Below are 17144 nucleotides of genomic sequence, written 5' to 3'. Positions count from 1 at the left end.
ATTGAAACGAGACTTGAACGCTACTTATTTTTTCTGTGATGATTTTTGTGTCTGGCAACAACATCTCTGTAGCTGTCACCTGATAACGTTTATAGCACAAGAACTCCCATTGGTCATTTTTTATACAGTACCTAAAAGCCATATATCTGTTTGGGAAAGGAATAGGGGAAGAACTCATAGACATGCAAGCTGTGCAGGATATTGCTCCAACATATGTCCCCTTTTCCGGTTATTCAGGAAACAAAACAAAATGATTATATTGTCTTGACATGCATGATTTAAAAGTCTGTCCACTCCACACTGGCCTTTTCGCCCACATTTTATCCAGCAGCCAGATCACCCTGCAACTCACCACTGACAGCCCTCCCCTACTGGAGCTCAGCAGGTGTGAGCCTGGTCAGTACCTGGAGGGGGATTATTAAGGGGCCATGATTGGTAAGGGCACTATACTGGGGCATTAGGACCCACACGGACCGCAGGGTGAGAGCGCCCCCTGCTGGCCCCACTAACACCTCCTCCCAGCAGCAACCTTAGTTTTTCCCAGGAGGTCTCCCCATCCAGGTACTGACCAGGCTTGTAGAAAATATACGCGGCCTTCCTTCTCACAATTCATAGACGCGTGGATGCGAGTTTGCGACGACACCTTACTGTACTTTCACAAAGTTCGAGATTTTGTGCTCAATTTTAAATTTAATAATAATAATAATAATAATTGCTTACACTTCTAGAGCGCTTTTCTGGAGACTCCACTCAAAGCCCTTTACAGGTAATGGGGAATCCCACTACCGCCACCAGTGTGCAGCCCCACCACCTGGATGATGCGACGGCAGCCATAGTGCGCCAGAACGCTCCCCACACACCAGCTCTCAGTGGGGAGGAGAGCAGAGGGATGAAGCCAGTTCAGAGAGGGGGATTATTAGGAGGCCATGATGGGTAAGGGCCAATGGGAAATTTGGCCAGGACGCCGGGGTTACACCCCTACTCTTTTCGAGAAACACCCCGGGATTGTTAATGACCACAGAGAGTCAGGACCTCGGTTTTACATCTCATCCGAAGGACGGCGCCTGTTTACAGTCCAGTGTCCCCCGTCACTATACTGGGGCATCAGGACCCACACAGACCGCAGGGTGAGAGCGCCCCCTGCTGGCCCCACTCACACCTCTCCCAGCAGCAACCATAGTTTTTCCCAGGAGGTCTCCCCTCCAGGTACTGACCAGGCTCACACCTGCTGAGCTCCAGTGGGGGGGGGCTGCCAGTTGTGAGTTGCAGGGTGATCTGGCTGCTGCCCATACCTTCCCCTTTTAAATTTAAAGTGTTTACTCTCCCCAGCGTCACAAACGTGATCTAAAATGTAAGAGACACTTCAAAGTCCCTTACAAAGGCTTTCACAATCGGTACACAATAAGTTTTAAAGTTTCTGGATGGAGGAAACTCGTTGAGCCCCAGGTGTTCTTTAAAGGGTATCGTGTTTTAGAATCGCAGGATGTGGCGCTGGGGAATTCAGCAATTTTTGGGATGTAAAAGTGGACGTTTTCAGTGTCACTGTGTGCATTTTAATTCCCTGTGGTTTGGAATGCACTCATTCAGTGCTAATCCTTGATCTCACTGGGCTGCACTCCACTGTCTTGTGCTTTTACTACAATCTCACTGGGCTGTACCGCGCTGTCCTGTGTTTTTACCTTGATCTCACTGGGCTGTACTGCGCTGTCCTGTGTTTTTACCTTGATCTCACTGGGCTGTACTCCACTGTCTTGTGCTTTTACTACAATCTCACTGGGCTGTACTGCACTGTACTGTGTTTTTACCTTGATCTCACTGGGCTGTACTGCGCTGTACTGTGTTTTTACTACAATCTCACTGGGTTGTACTGCGCTGTCCTGTGTTTTTACCCTGATCTCACTGGGCTGTACTGCGCTGTCCTGTGTTTTTACCCTGATCTCACTGGGCTGTACTCCACTGTCTTGTGCTTTAACTACAATCTCACTGGGCTGTACTGCGCTGTACTGTGTTTTGACCTTGATCTCACTGGGCTGCACTCCACTGTCTTGTGCTTTTACTACAATCTCACTGGGCTGTACCGCGCTGTCCTGTGTTTTGACCTTGATCTCACTGGGCTGTACTGCGCTGTCCTGTGTTTTTACCTTGATCTCACTGGGCTGTACTGCGCTGTACTGTGTTTTGACCTTGATCTCACTGGGTGGTACTGTGTTTTGACCTTGATCTCACTGGGCTGTACTCCACTGTACGGTGTTTTTACTACAATCTCACTGGGCTGTACTGCACTGTCCTGTGTTTTTACCCTGATCTCACTGGGCTGTACTGCGCTGTCCTGTGTTTTTACCCTGATCTCACTGGGCTGTACTGCGCTGTCCTGTGTTTTTACCCTGATCTCACTGGGCTGTACTGCGCTGTCCTGTGTTTTTACCCTGATCTCACTGGAATGCAGTACTGCGCTGTCCTGTGTTTTTACCCTGATCTCACTGGGCTGTACTGCGCTGTCTTGTGCTTTAACTACAATCTCACTGGGCTGTACTGCACTGTCCTGTGTTTTGACCTTGATCTCACTGCGCTGTACTGCGCTGTCCTGTGTTTTGACCTTGATCTCACTGGGCGGTACTGTGTTTTGACCTTGATCTCACTGGACTGTACTCCGCTGTCCTGTGTTTTTACTAGATGTGAGAGGAGGTTCACTGTAGCAAGCTTAAAACTTGATGTATGTGTACTTGATTTAACTGAATTTTATTTATTTATTAAATAAGTTCAAGTTTATCGTCGTTATACTCATACACAGGTATATGGTATAACGAAATGGGCTGTACTGTGCTGTACTGTGTTTTTACTACAATCTCATTGGCTGTACTGCACTGTACTGTGTTTTTACCTTGATCTCACTGGGCTGTACTGCGCTGTCCTGTGTTTTGACCTTGATCTCACTGGGCTGTACTCCACTGTACTGTGTTTTTACTACAATCTCACTGGGCTGTACTGCACTGTACTGTGTTTTTACCTTAATCTCACTGGGCTGTACTGCGCTGTCCTGTCTTTTTACCTTGATCTCACTGGGCTGTACTCCACTGTCCTGTGTTTTTACCTTGATCTCACTGGGCTGTACCACGCTGTACTGTGTTTTGACCTTGATCTCACTGGGCTGTACTGCGCTGTACTGTGTTTTGACCTTGATCTCACTGGGCTGTACTCCACTGTCTAGTGCTTTTACTACAATCTCACTGGGCTGTACTGCACTGTACTGTGTTTTTACCCTGATCTCACTGGGCTGTACTGCACTGTACTGTGTTTTTACCTTGATCTCACTGGGCTGTACTGCACTGTACTGTGTTTTTACTACAATCTCACTGGGCTGTACTGCGCTGTCCTGTGTTTTTACCTTGATCTCACCGGGCTGTACTGCACTAAAGTGCACTATACCCTAGTTTCTCTGAAGCCACAGATATTTTAATTTCAAGTTCAGGTTCAAGTTTATCGTCATTATACTCATACACAGATCTATGGCATAACCCAATGCTATTTAGCGAGCTCTCAGACATTAAGTAGTACAAAAAAAACAACAACGATACAATTGCACAAGAAAAGAAAGACAAAGACAACAGGCAGTGTGGAAAAACCCAACAACAGGTGATGTGCAAAACAACATCAGATGTGCAAAATCATACATCAGCAGAATGAAATAAAGGGATATAAATGAAGGTCGATTTCAATGTGTGTTTGAGTTTTGATAAAGAGAGAAGGCACTGTGAGGATTCAGATCGCAGGCGAGAGAGGCTGGGAGTTTCACAGTTTGATAGTGTGGGGGTGAAAACTCTCTCTGAGTCTGGTAGCCCGGGCCCGAATGCTCCGGTACCGTTTTCCAGATGGTAGAGGGTCATACAGTCTGTAGCTGGGGTGTGTGGAGGTCTTTGATGATGCTCGGAGCTTTCCTCAAGCCCCGTCTGTCATAAATGCCCCGTATAGATGGGAAGGGCCACCCCAGTGATGGACTGGGCAGTTTTCACCCCCCGCTGTAGGGCTTTGCGGTCAGCAGCACTGCAACTGCAGTATAATTTAGTCGTCCTAATACAATCACATACAAATACAATCACAAGCTACAAGAGCAAAAAAAATCCCATCCAGGAAATATACAACACCAGGAGTCTGAAAAAAGCCACCAAAATTATGTCTGACCCCACTCACCCCGGTCATAACTTGTTTGTTCCCCTACCATCTGGCAGAAGGTTCTGGTCACTCCAGTCGCACACAACTAGACTCCAAAATAGCTTCTTCCCCAGAGCTGTCAAGTTGGTGATGCCCCCACTCCCTTCCACCTTATTATGATCTCTCCAACATCCTTCTGTACCCACAACCACTGTACTCCTACACCACCACACACACATGTAAGCCAAAATTGTACTGTCCCCTCGATAGCCCAGTAAAATTGTAACAGGCATAATAATATTCAATATTAATTAACCATACTACTTTTAACCACACTATTTTTTTGCACTGTTCCAAGAATTACCTTGCACTGTTTTTGTCCTGTTACATTTTCTCTGTTTGCAGAATTTTGCACAGTTTTCGATTACTTGATTACGTTATTTATGTTATGTTATTACATATTACTATTATTGCTATTGTGTAACTGTCTTATTGTGTAACTGTCTATTGTCTCATCTTCTGTCCTATTTATATACTGCACCTGAGTGACTAATGAGAAACACTTTTCATTATACTATGCACCTGTGTAAGTTTAATGCCAATAAAGTTGAACTGAATAGTCTTAGTTGACCGAAATGTCTGTCCTATTGAGGCATGCGCTTTTTAATTTAGTCTACTGATTTGGTTCAGTTTCGTTAAACAGGAGGAAAAAAATGCCTCAAAGAGATTAGCAACCCAGCCTAAGAACTGTCCATTTAAAACGGCTACAAATCATGAAAAATGTTAAAAATTGAATTATTTCACTCTTAGATGGTCTGTACTGAGTTGGAATAACATTGTTTTCACTCTGCCTACCTTCTCCTGCGATGACATTCATTGTCTTCTAAGTTTTAGCCAAACAGGTGATTCCGTCTTGTCCTCATTTTTTTTTCCAGATCATGCAGAGCTGTTGAACATTCATTTTCATTCAGGATTACATTTGCAGGCTCTTCGGTATCGGCGACAAACATGGGAAAAACAGTTGAAAACGTATTTTTCACCTGCGATCTGAAGCTCACAGTGCCTTCTCTCTTACCAATAACTCAAACACACATTGAGATCGACCCCTACGTCCCATGTCAAGAAGCTCACTCCCCATAATTGTCTATCCTTTTATTTCATTCTGTTGATGTATGTTTTTGCACATCTGATGTTGTTTTGCACACTGCCTGTTGTCTCTGTCTTTCTTTTCTTATACAATTGTATTGTTGTGTTTTTGTACTACTGATCGTCTGAGAGCTCGCTAAATAGCATTGCGTTATCCCACATACCTGAAATGTGAGTATAATGACGATAAACACTGACACACTGACAGGCTGGAGGAAGTGAGTGTCTTCAGTCTGAAGGGATTGTCCCGCACTGACAGGCTGGAGGAACTGAGTCTCTTTAGTTTGAAGGGAGTGTCCCACACTGACAGACTGAAGGAACTGAGTCTCTTTGGTTGGAAGGGAGTGTCCCACACTGACAGGCTGGAGGAACTGAGTCTCTTTAGTCAGAAGGGAGGCTCCCACATTGACAGGCTGAAGAAACTGAGTCTCTTTGGTTGGAAGGGAGTGTCCCACACTGACAGGCTAGAGGAACTGAGTCTCTTTAGTCTGAAGGGAGTGTCCCACACTGACAGGCTGAAGGAACTGAGTCTCTTTAGTCTGAAGGGAGTGTCCCACACTGACAGGCAGAAGGAACTGAGTCTCTTTAGTCTGAAGGGAGTGTCCCATACTGACAGGCAGAAGGAACTGAGTCTCTTTAGTCTGAAGGGAGTGTCCCACACTGACAGGCTGAAGGAACTGAGTCTCTTGAGTCAGAAGGGAGTGTCCCACACTGACAGGCTGAAGGAACTGAGTCTCTTTAGTCTGAAATTGACTTTTTTTTTCTCTGAGGTTATTTTGCTGGGGAAAGCCCATTTTAAAGGTCTTTTTTCTCTTGTCCTGTGTTTTTCAGCTACAGCGGCTCCTCTTGACCACCAGTGCAGTGAGGAGGAGTGGGACTACCGTCTGAGACAGTACACAGAGCTCACTGCTGCCGAAGGGAAAGAGACGCTCAGTGAGCAGCAGCACACAGAGAGCAGACAGAGGGTGGGGGATCTGGACTCTGTGCCCGTGATGAAGACCGAGCCTGAGAGTGAGACACCTGGGCTCTTAGTATCTGATGATGTTACAGTGACGATGAACAATCTGGACACCAAGAATATTGCAGCACACTGTATTGAACTGGGCCGTGTCTCTGTACAAGAGCTGAAAGAAGAACTGGGTGAGTTTAATCTTACAGAGCAGGACATGGAGCCCAACTTGATTGACCCTGCAGATAAACTAATCCATGCATACATAAACTAAAGTCATCCATGAACTGAAATATCTTAGCTCTCTTCTTTTGTGTGCATGGCATGTATAGTCGTGTGCTTGTGCCTTTGCATGGCTTCTAATCTGGTAGATGTTTTATTGATCTTGATTATCATCACAATTCTTCCTTTGGTCTTCATTGTTTATGATTATTCAGTTATTGCTACGTTAAACGTTCTCTCGGAGAAGGTCTTGACCTTTACACTCAGCCCATGTTAAAGGTCTTGTTCCCTTGTCCTGTGTCTTGCAGGGTCAGAGGTCAGCGCTCTCCCTGACGCTGGGGACAGGGCTCCTCTTGAACAGCAGCCCAGCGAAGAGGAGGAGGAGGAGGAGGAGGAGGAGGAGGGGGGGGGCTCCCGTCTGATGCAGGAGACAGAGCTCGCCGCCGCACACGGGAAAGAGAGACTCGGCGAGCAGCAGCACACAGAGAGCAGACAGAGGGTGGAGGATCTGGACTCTGTTCCCGTGATGAAGACCGAGCCCGAGAGTGAGACACCTGGGCTCTTAGCATCTGATGGCTTGAATCATCTGGACAGTAAGAGTATTACAGAACTAGGATCTTTGTCTCTCAACGGGCTCAAAAAAGAGGAGCTGACTGACGTGGATGTCGGCGTCTCGGCCCAGCACGCCGTGTCCCGGACCCCCCACCCCGCGGGGCAGCAGGCCGACGCCGCTGGTGGGGAGTTCCAGCACCCGGATGATGGGGGTCGGGACGGAGAGGGACCTCCGGCAGACCGGGGGGCCGGGGCGGAACCGGCCCGGCCCCCCGCCCCGCCACGGAGCGCGAGCCGGAAAGACCCCCCCGGACCCCCCCCGAAGGAGCGGCCCTTCGCCTGCCCCCAGTGCGGGAAGGGCTTCCCCCACTCGAGCACCCTGAAGAGGCACGAGCGCATCCACGCCGGGGCGAAGCCCTTCCGCTGCGCCCAGTGCGGGAGGGCCTTCCGCCAGTCCTGCCACCTGAAGACCCACCAGTACACCCACGGCGCGGGGCGGCGGCCCCTCGGCTGCCCCCAGTGCGGCAAGGGCTTCAGCCTGCCGGGCCCCCTGAGGACCCACCTGCGCACCCACACGGGCGAGCGGCCCTTCCGCTGCCCGCAGTGCGGCAGGGGCTTCAACGAGGCGGGCAACCTGAAGAGGCACGAGCGCACCCACGCCGCCCGCCGGCCCTTCGTCTGCCCCCAGTGCGGCAGGGGCTTCATCCAGCGGGGGGACCTGCGGCGGCACGAGCTCTCCCACTCGGGCGAGCGGCCCTTCCGCTGCCCCCAGTGCGGGAAGGGCTACACCCAGCCGGCCGACCTGCGGCGGCACCAGCGGGTCCACGCGGAGGAGCGGCCCCTCGGCTGCGCCCAGTGCGGGCGGCGCTACGGCCACCCGGCCGACCTGCGGCGGCACGAGCTCTCCCACTCGGGGGCTGCCCCCAGTGCGGGAAGGGCTTCAGCCTGCCGGGCTCTCTGAAAGCCCACCAGCTGGTGCACACGGGGGAGAGACCCGGGCGCACTCGCGCGGGGTGGGACGGTGCCCCTGCCGCCGCCATCCGCGCGGGGTGGGACGGTGCCCCTGCCGCCGCCACCCGCGTGGGAGGGGTTTTAGAGCCGCGCGGGCTTTAGAGACGCCCCCGCCGCGGTCCCGCAGGGGGAGTCGGTGAAGGGATCTCGGCGGATGTTGGCGTCGCAGGACGCGGTATCCCAGATCACCCCTGCCCCCCCGAAGAGCAGCAGCCCCACACAGCTGGTGGGGAGAAGGTACCGCGCTTCAGCCCGCCAGGCACCCCTGAGGACCCACCTGCGCACCCACACGGGCGGGAGGCTGTTCGGCTGCCCCCAGTGCAGGAGGGGTTTCAGCCTGCCGGGCTCTCTGAAAGCCCACCAGCTGGTGCACATGGGGGAGAGACCCGGGCGCACTCGCGCGCGGGGTGGGACGGTGCCCCTGGTGCCGCCCGCGCGGGAGGAGTCTTAGCGCCGCGCGGGCTTTAGAGACGCCCCCGCCGCGGTCCAGCAGGGGAGAGAGAGGGTCCGGGGGGGGGAGTCGGTGAAGGGATCTCGGCGGATGTTGGCGTCCCAGGACGCGGTATCCCAGATCACCCCTGCCCCCTGTAGAGCAGCAGACCCACGCAGCTGGTGGGGAGAAGGAACGGTACCGCGTTCCGGCACCCGGATCCGACTTGGGGACGGAGAGGGATCTCCGCCAGACCAGGGGGGCCGGGGGAAGAACCCCTGCCCCGCTACGGAGCGCAGGTCGGCGTCCGGAAAGACCCCTCCGGACCCCCAGCGCAGACGCTGCAGCCCTTTGCCTGCAGCCAGTGGGGTGTTCAACCCACTCGATTACCCTGAAGTGGGGGGAGAGAGGGACAGTCCGGCGGCAGTCTGTGAAGGGTTTTAATCGGGCATCCGAGGGGGAAGGGACATCAGCAGAGACCCGGTTCGTCCCCAGTCGGCGTTGGAGGAGAGTTATCTTTCCGCTTCACAGCAAGATCTGAGCGATTCAGGAGGTGAAGCACAGAGGGTCTTGTCCCGATGTCTTTGCCATGCTGTCTGTGGGGAGGGGAGGAGGGGCAGGGAAAGGTGTATTTGATAACGGGGTGTTCCCCCCGTGCACTATTTAATCAACCTCACGGTCAGTCACGGGGACCGTCTTAATAAACCGTTAACATTCAGCAGGGGCTGCTAGGGCGTCTACAGGAAAGAATCGCAACTTAAATACGGGGAAGCAACCACAAAACGGACAGAAAATGCGAGAGGAATGAGCGCCGTCTTTGGACTTGACCCATTTCTGGCTCGGTAATCTTTTTTTTTTTTAATAGAGCTTGCCGTCTTCTTTATTTTAGGGAATAGTTGCTTTATGTCTTGTGGAATCTCTCTTATGTAATAATAATCATTCTTACACTTGTATAGCGCTTTTCTGGACACTCCACTCACAGCGCTTTACAGGTCATGGGGAATCCCACTACCGCCACCAGTGTGCAGCCCCCACCTGGATGATGCGACGGCAGCCATAGTGCGCCAGAACGCTCCCCACACAGCAGCTCTAAGTGGGGAGGAGAGCAGAGGCCTCCTAATAACCCCCCTCTCTGAACTGGCTTCATCCCTCTGCTCTCCTCCCCACTGAGAGCTGGGGTGTAGGGAGCGTTCTGGCGCACTATGGCCGCCGTCGCATCATCCAGGTGGGGCTGCATATTGGTGGCGGTAGTGGGATTCCCCATGACCTGTAAAGCGCTTTGAGTGGAGTGTCCAGAAAAGCGCTCTAGAAGTGTCAGCAATTATTCTGAGCAATAGTCAAAAGTTCTAGCGAATTAATAAATAATATAGCGATTAATAAACGGTATATTTTAAAAAAAGTCTATTCTTGCCGAGATTTCATCAAATCACGTTGTGCTTGCGAGTACAGCGCATACCTCACGCCCCACAGATCTCTCCTCCCCGCTGGTCCGAGAACCTGCTCGCTGTGGTTTCATTGTTCGTAGGGAGTCAACATCACACAGCTTGGACTGCACTGAATATCGACTTTATTGTTCCTAAGGGACTCGGTCTCGCACAGCAAGAGCTGATCACATAGATGACAATAATCCAGTACAGCACCATGATATGCCTAACCCTAACCCTAATATTTCACCACATTGCTCGGCCCCGAACTCAAGCCAGATTAAAAAATGGACGATTTGCTGGTACAACAGCAGCAGCAATCAGATCTGTACCCCCAAAAACCACCTTTTCATTTTCTCACCATTGAATTCTTTAAGGTATAAATGAAGTAAATGCTTGCTTAGTCGTTATACAGAGGGTAGGAGGACTATATTTAAAAAAGAATACGCAGAAATGGCTAAAAAAAAGGTGCTAGATTCAAAATATGTTGCTCTGTGAGACGTTTTGTCGTGTGCAAGCATGCAGCAGTAACCCTTTCACCAGTTTTGAACACCTACATGTTTGTGCTGTAAGGACAAGGCACCTACCCAACTCAGAATACACCAGGTTAGAATGCTCTGAATAAATCTCTTATAAAAAAAGTGTCAGCGCTGTGCTTTCTACATTAAAACACCTCAATTTCCTTAAAAAAAAAAAACACCACCACCTTTGTCGCACCTTGAAATACCTCCCATCTTCTTTCCAGTGTTCAGACTTTATGGATATATCCTTTATAATAATAATTAATACTTACATAGCTCTTTTCTGGACACTCCACTCAAAGCGCTGTACAGGTCAGGGGAAATCCCACTACCGCCACCAGTGTGCAGCCCCCACCTGGATGATGCGACGGCAGCCATAGTGCGCCAGAACGCTCCCCACACACCAGCTCTCAGTGGGGAGGAGAGCAGAGGGATGAAGCCAGTTCAGAGAGGGGGGTTATTAGGAGGCCATGATTGGTAAGGGCCCATGGGAAATTTGGTCAGGACGCCGGGGTTACACCCCTACTCTTTTCGAGAAACACCCTGGGATTTTTAATGACCACAGAGAGTCAGGACCTCGGTTTGACGTCTAGTCTACTTTTTAGTCCTTCTCAGTTTTAGCCCTAAAGGTCTTTCTCACCAGGAAGACAACCTCTCGCGGTACAGTTATTTATCATCTGCCAACATATCTTCAGTCTTTTTCTTGATGGAGGGGGTCTATAAATAGGACTTAAACTGCATTTTGACCCCTCTTCGTCCACAGAGCCCAAACGTGCCTTTTAAAACACAAATGCTTGTTTTAAAATCTTCACATACCACAGATACTAAATGTACTGCTAGGCCTGCCTTAGGAGAACAGCCGGTTTAGTTCATCAAAATAGAACAACAGATTCTATGCATATCTCCATATCTCTGTGTCGGAGAACATCTGAAGCCGAACATCCTTCGGATGAGACGTCAAACCGAGGTCCTGACTCTCCGTGCTCATTAAAAATCCCAGGGCGTCTCTCGAAAAGAGTAGGGGTGTAACCCCGGCGTCCTGGCCAAATTTCCCATGGGCCCTCACCCATCACGGCCTCCTAATAACCCCCCTCTCTGAACTGGCTTCATCCCTCTGCTCTCCTCCCCACTGAGAGCTGGTGTGTGGGGAGCGTTCTGGCGCACTATGGCTGCCATCCCATCATCCAGGGTGGGGGGGGCTGCACATTGGTGGCGGTAGTGGGATTCCCCATGACCTGTGCAGCGCTTTGAGTGGAGTGTCCAGAAAAGCGCTCTATAGAAGCGGCGGCGATTATCATTCATTCGAGGAAACGGACGAAGGGGGAAGTGGGGGGTCAGACCAGCCCCCCGGCGTGAACGTGCTGGTGCCGCCTTAACCCGCCGGCCTTGTTGAACCTCCGCCCGCACTCCGGGCAGCCGAAGGGCCTGTCGCCCAGGTGGGTGCGCCGGTGGGCCCTCAGGGTGCTGGCGTCCCGGAAGCTCTTCCCGCACTGAGGGCAGGCGAAGGGCTTGGCCCCCGTGTGGATGTGCAGGTGGGTCTTCAGGGTGTTGGAGTGGGTGAAGCTCTTGCCGCACTGGGGGCAGGCGAAGGGCCGCTCCCCGGTGTGGACCCGCAGGTGGGTCTTCAGGGTGTCCGGGCGGCCGAAGCTCCTGCCGCACTGGGCGCAGGAGTAGGCCCGCTCCCCGGTGTGGACCCGCCGGTGGATGGCCAGGTGGGCCGGGCGGCTGAAGCCCCGCCCGCACTGGGAGCAGCCGAAACGTTTCTCGGCCGCCGCCCTGCTGCGCTGGGGGACCCCGGGGCCCACCTCGGGGTGCGCCGCCGTCAACCGAGGGTCCCGCTGGGTCAGACCGAAGCCGGCCGGTTCCCCCCCGGGACGCGCTTCTGCGAAGCAGGCGTCCGGATGTCTCCTCGTCTCTGTCAAATCAGATAGTAGGAACCCAGGTGTCTCTGTCTCGGGCTCGGTCTTCATCACGGGCACAGAGTCCAGATCCCCCACCCTCTGTCTGCTCTCTGTGTGCTGCTGCTCACTGAGTGTCTCTTTCCCGTGTGCGGCGGTGAGCTCTGTCTCCTGCATCAGACGGGAGCCCCCCTCCTCCTCCTCCTCGCTGTGCTGCTGTTCAAGAGGAGCCCTGTCCCCAGCGTCGGGGAGAGCGCTGACCTCTGACCCTGCAAGACACAGGACAGGAGAACAAGACCTTTTACATGGGCTGAGAGTAAAGGTCAAGACCTTCTCCGAGAGAACGTTTCATGTGGCAATAACTGAATAATCATCAACAATGAAGACCAAAGGAAGAATTGTGATTAGAATTAAGATCAATAAAACATCTACCAGATTAGAAGGCATGCAAAGGCACAAGCACATGACTATACATGCCATGCACACAAAAGAAGAGAGCTAAGATATTTCAGTTCATGGATGACTTTAGTTTATGTATGCATGGATTAGTTTATCTGCAGGGTCAGTCAAGTTGGGCTCCATGTCCTGCTCTGTAAGATTAAACTCACCCAGTTCTTCTTTGAGCTCTTGTACAGAGACACGGCCCAGTTCAATACAATGTGCTGCAATATTCTTGGTGTCCAGATTGTTCATTGTCACTGTAAAATCATCAGATAGTAGGAACCCAGGTGTCTCTGTCTCAGGCTCTGTCTTCATCACGGGCACAGAGTCCAGATCCTCCACCCTCTGTCTGCTCTCTGTGCGCTGCTGCTCACTGAGTGTCTCTTTCCCGTGTGCGGCGGCGAGCTCTGTCTCCTGCATCAGACGGGAGCCCCCCTCCTCCTTACTGGGCTGCTGTTCAAGAGGAGCCCTGTCCCCAGCGTCAGGGAAAGCGCTGACCTCTGACCCTGCAAAACACAGGACAGGAGGACAAGGCCTTTAAGGGGGGCTGAGAGTACAGTTCAAAAGGAATTGATCCGCGCAGAAAAAGCGTGTTTGAGAGAGAGCACAGAAACGGATCATTAATGATTTATCAATACTTTCATAACTGCCTTGAAATGAAGACGCTAAAGCCCATTTTCCAACCTGACGCACATGAAAGGTGAAAAACAAACCGTAAAAAACACCCACGAGCTCTTTGACCTCAGAGTGGAAAAGGAACAATCATTAAAAAAAAAGGCAGATTTCACCCAAGTCTCTGTCCAGGTGGGGTTCCGGACAAAACAGCAAACGGAAAAGTTCAGCCACATACGTAAAAAAAAATCCTAGATGAAACTATTCAGAAGAATAAAAAACATTGACAAGAGAGAATAATAAAAAAAACAAGGAGATCAAACTGACAGAACACACTGTCCTTTAAATTTTCCTGCAAGTCCACTTCAGCTACAAGCAGGGAGTGCTCACTGAAAGCAGAGTCATTTCATCTTAAACCTTATAGCATCTTATAGCATCTAAACAGAGCACTAGCCTCACCCAAATAATGCCGGACGAAAATAAATGGAGATTATTCATGGTTTAAAAAGGAATATCCACTAAAATAGCGACGCTTAAAGAATGGGGTAGAAATATTCTTCAATACCTTAGAGTGAAATTACAATGTGGATGCACTTTGAAACTGAATTTTCACCAGCCAAAAAGAAATACACCGGTTCAGTTCAAACAAAGAAAGTGGGTGGAATGTGGGTGAAGAGACGACTATAAAAAAAATCATCACACTCAGCCAAAATCAGAGAGACCAACCTGGCAGGACAGTTTGTCCTTGACATTAACCTGCTGATCCAGAAAGAAACAGGACTACGTCTCCAGAAATGAAACAGTGTCAAGTGAAAAGAGTGGGTTCCCTTAACCTCCAGAGACAGGTTCATACAGACACACAGACTGGACACTCCAAAACATTAACACTGCACTGAAAGAGAGAGGGGTTCATACAGACACACTGACTGGTCACTCCAGTACATTAACACTGCACTGAGAGAGAGAGGGGTTCATACAGACACACTGACTGGACACTCCAGTACATTAACACTGCACTGAAAGAGAGAGGGGTTCATACAGACACACTGACTGGACACTCCAGTACATTAACACTGTACTAAGAGAGAGAGGGGTTCATACAGACACACTAACTGGACACTCCAGTACATGAACACTGCACTGAGAGAGAGAGGGGATTCATACAGACACACTGACCGGACACTCCAGTACATGAACACTGCACTGAGAGAGAGGGGTTCATACAGACACACTGACTGACACTACAGTACATTAACACTGCACTGAGAGAGAGGTCAACACAGACACACTGACTGAACACTGCAGGACATTAAGAGGACTGAGAAAGGGGTCAATACACAGACACTGCCTGAGTAGACACAAACATTGTACCAACAGGAATTGATACAGACACACCGACTGGACACTACATTGCAACGCTTGGAGCGTCACAGAAGCATTTCGACGCACAGCTCATAAACAGACAATCTGCAGTTTCCAGTGTGCATCCAATCGGCACAACTAGTATTTAAAAAGTTTTTGCGTTCTCTGCAAGCCGTCCTGTCATTCCTCTATGGGCCCTCGTTTTGACAGTCAAAATATCACATCATAAAATGATCTTTTATTACTTTTAGTAAGATAAACCAGATTAAACCTGTATAATCAAGTACGTTCGAGTATGCCTTTATTATAAGGAGGCGTGAAGAATGTTAATATAAACAAAACGAAAAAACACAGATAGCTTTCCTCTTTGATCGCTATGAAGTCTTGTTAACTTGCTCTCTGCCCTCTGGAAAAATCTGTCCTTTAGGGGGGAAAATGAAGTTGAACAAGCACTTATATACATATATAAGCATTAGAATATCTCCAAAAATCTCATCGAAATACAACTGCTGCTCATAAAGACGCCTGAGTGTCGTGACGTTAAATTCAGACAATTACAGTTTTGAGTTCGAACCGATGTTTACTTTATACAACAAGTCACCCTCACTGACCTGACAGCTCCGGTTCCGTGTCCATTTCTTCCTTTATCTCTGCAGGGGCTTGACAGGGAAGCGTGTGTCCATCACGATCTGTCTGTCCCCGATCTCCTCCTGCTCTCGACTCCTTCTCCCACAGATGCAATCTCACCTTCAGCCTCTCGTTTTCCTCCTTCATCTGCGCCATCTCAATCCCGAAAGTCTCCTCCACACACTGGGTGATCTTAAACACGGCCCGCCTCGCCAGGAGCTGGGCGACGCCGCGGAGTTTGCGTTGAAACTCGCCGTCGGCGGCGGCCGCCCCGTCGCGGAAAACCTCCGCCACTTCCCACACGATCGCCTTGAGCAGCACCTCCATGAAGGACTGGAGCTCGGACTGCAGCAGGGGCAGGCAGCCCGCCATCTTCTCGGCGAAGGCGACCCGAGAGGGAGAGCTAATCCGTGCGAACTGCAGCTCTGACACACGGACCGGTGTTTAAAAACAAGGCGGGGGTCGCGGTTTGCCGCTGTTGCGCCTCACAGGAAAACACGGGGCCGCTCTTCCATACTGGTTCCGGGTCAGACGCCTCGCTTCCTGGGCGACCGGTGGGCCTGCGGGGTAAACGAGGGACTCCGGTATAGTTCTTTAATAAAATTAGATAACGCAGAAGAGAACGAGCACCTGACGGAGAGAAAAATATAAAATCCAAATTTAAAAAAAAGGAACTAGGAGAGGGGGGTTCATACAGACACACTGACTGGACACTCCAGTACATGAACACTGCACTGAGAGAGAGAGGGGTTCATACAGACACACTGACTGGACACTCCAGTATATTAACACTGCACTGAGAGAGAGGGGTTCATACAGACACACTGACTGGACACTCCAGTACATTAACACTGCACTGAGAGAAAGGGGGGTTAATACAGACACACTGACAGGACACTCCTGTACATTAACACTGCACTGAGAGAGAGAGGGGTGCATACAGACACACTGACTGACTGAACACTCCAGTACATTAACACTGCACTGAGAGAGAGAGGGGTTAATACAGACACACTGACTGACTGGACACTCCAGTACATTAACACTGCACTGAGAGAGAGGGGTTCATGCAGACACACTGACTGGACACTCCAGTACATTAACACTGCACTGAGAGAGAGAGAGGGGTTCATACAGACACACTGACTGGACACTCCAGGACATTAACACTGCACTGAGAGAGAGAGGGGTTCATACAGACACACTGACTGGACACTCCAGTACATTAACACTGCACTGAGAGAGAGAGGGGTTCATACAGACACACTGACTGGACTCTCCAGTACATTAACACTGCACTGAGAGAGAGAGGGGTTAATACAGACACACTGACTGGACACTCCAGTACATTAACACTGCACTGAGAGAGAGAGAGAGGGGTTCATACAGACACACTGACTGGACACTCCAGTACATTAACACTGCACTGAGAGAGAGAGGGGTTAATACAGACACACTGACTGGACACTCCAGTACATTAACACTGCACTGAGAGAGAGAGAGAGAGGGGTTAATACAGACACACTGACAGACTGAACACTACAGTACATAACACTGCACTGAGAGAGGGGGGGGTTCATACAGACACACTGACTGGACACTCCAGTACATTAACACTGCACTGAGAGAGAGAGGGGTTCATACAGACATGCTGACAGACTGGATTGCGCACTAGATTAATATTGCATAGAGAGAGGTGTTAATATACACCCTCATTGACTGAACACTACAGTATATTAGCACTGCACTACGAGAGGGTTTGCCATTCATATTCACTTTGAACTCTTGAGACATGCACAG

General features: G+C 50.5%; 3 protein-coding genes across 4 annotated transcripts in view; 1 reads left to right on the top strand and 2 right to left on the bottom strand.

Moving 5' to 3' along the window:
- The window catches only part of LOC148662626 (uncharacterized), a 783119-nt gene that overhangs the window by 217676 nt on the left and 548299 nt on the right, over nucleotides 1-17144 (bottom strand). The gene's annotated exons all lie outside the window — the stretch shown is intronic.
- Nucleotides 1-17144, top strand: part of LOC148662650 (uncharacterized) — a 44769-nt gene that overhangs the window by 18210 nt on the left and 9415 nt on the right. The window contains exons 3-4 of one of the 2 annotated variants that reach the window (XM_088632191.1): nucleotides 6127-6306; nucleotides 6775-8066. In XM_088632191.1, the coding sequence (XP_088488317.1) occupies nucleotides 6127-6306; nucleotides 6775-7979 (1385 nt within the window). In that variant the 3' untranslated portion in view covers nucleotides 7980-8066. Of the gene's footprint in view, nucleotides 1-6126; nucleotides 6436-6774 lie in introns of those variants that run through there. The other variant, XM_088632190.1, reaches the window with a different exon arrangement.
- On the bottom strand, nucleotides 10010-15844 carry LOC148662651 (uncharacterized). The gene is made up of 3 exons (XM_088632237.1): nucleotides 15329-15844; nucleotides 12911-13249; nucleotides 10010-12571 (listed from the first exon to the last, which is right to left on the bottom strand). The coding sequence occupies exons 1-3, from the start codon at nucleotides 15714-15716 to the stop codon at nucleotides 11739-11741; spliced, it is 1560 nt and encodes a 519-aa protein (XP_088488363.1). The 5' UTR covers nucleotides 15717-15844; the 3' UTR covers nucleotides 10010-11738.

This window comes from Lepisosteus platostomus, chromosome 5 (genome assembly GCF_059453375.1).
Source record: "Lepisosteus platostomus isolate fLepPlt1 chromosome 5, fLepPlt1.hap1, whole genome shotgun sequence".
NCBI classification, from domain to species: Eukaryota; Metazoa; Chordata; class Actinopteri; order Semionotiformes; family Lepisosteidae; genus Lepisosteus; species Lepisosteus platostomus.
This window is presented reverse-complemented; position numbering and strand designations above follow the sequence as displayed.

Coding starts and splice junctions, on each gene's coding strand:
- LOC148662651 (XM_088632237.1), bottom strand. CDS start 15,716: ATGGCGGGCTGCCTGCCCCTGCTGCAGTCCGAGCTCCAGTCCTTCATG. Junction 13,250..15,328: donor CACGGAACCGGAGCTGTCAG/GTCAGTGAGGGT, acceptor TGTGTTTTGCAG/GGTCAGAGGTCAGCGCTTTC. Junction 12,572..12,910: donor AGAGCTCAAAGAAGAACTGG/GTGAGTTTAATC, acceptor TGTGTCTTGCAG/GGTCAGAGGTCAGCGCTCTC.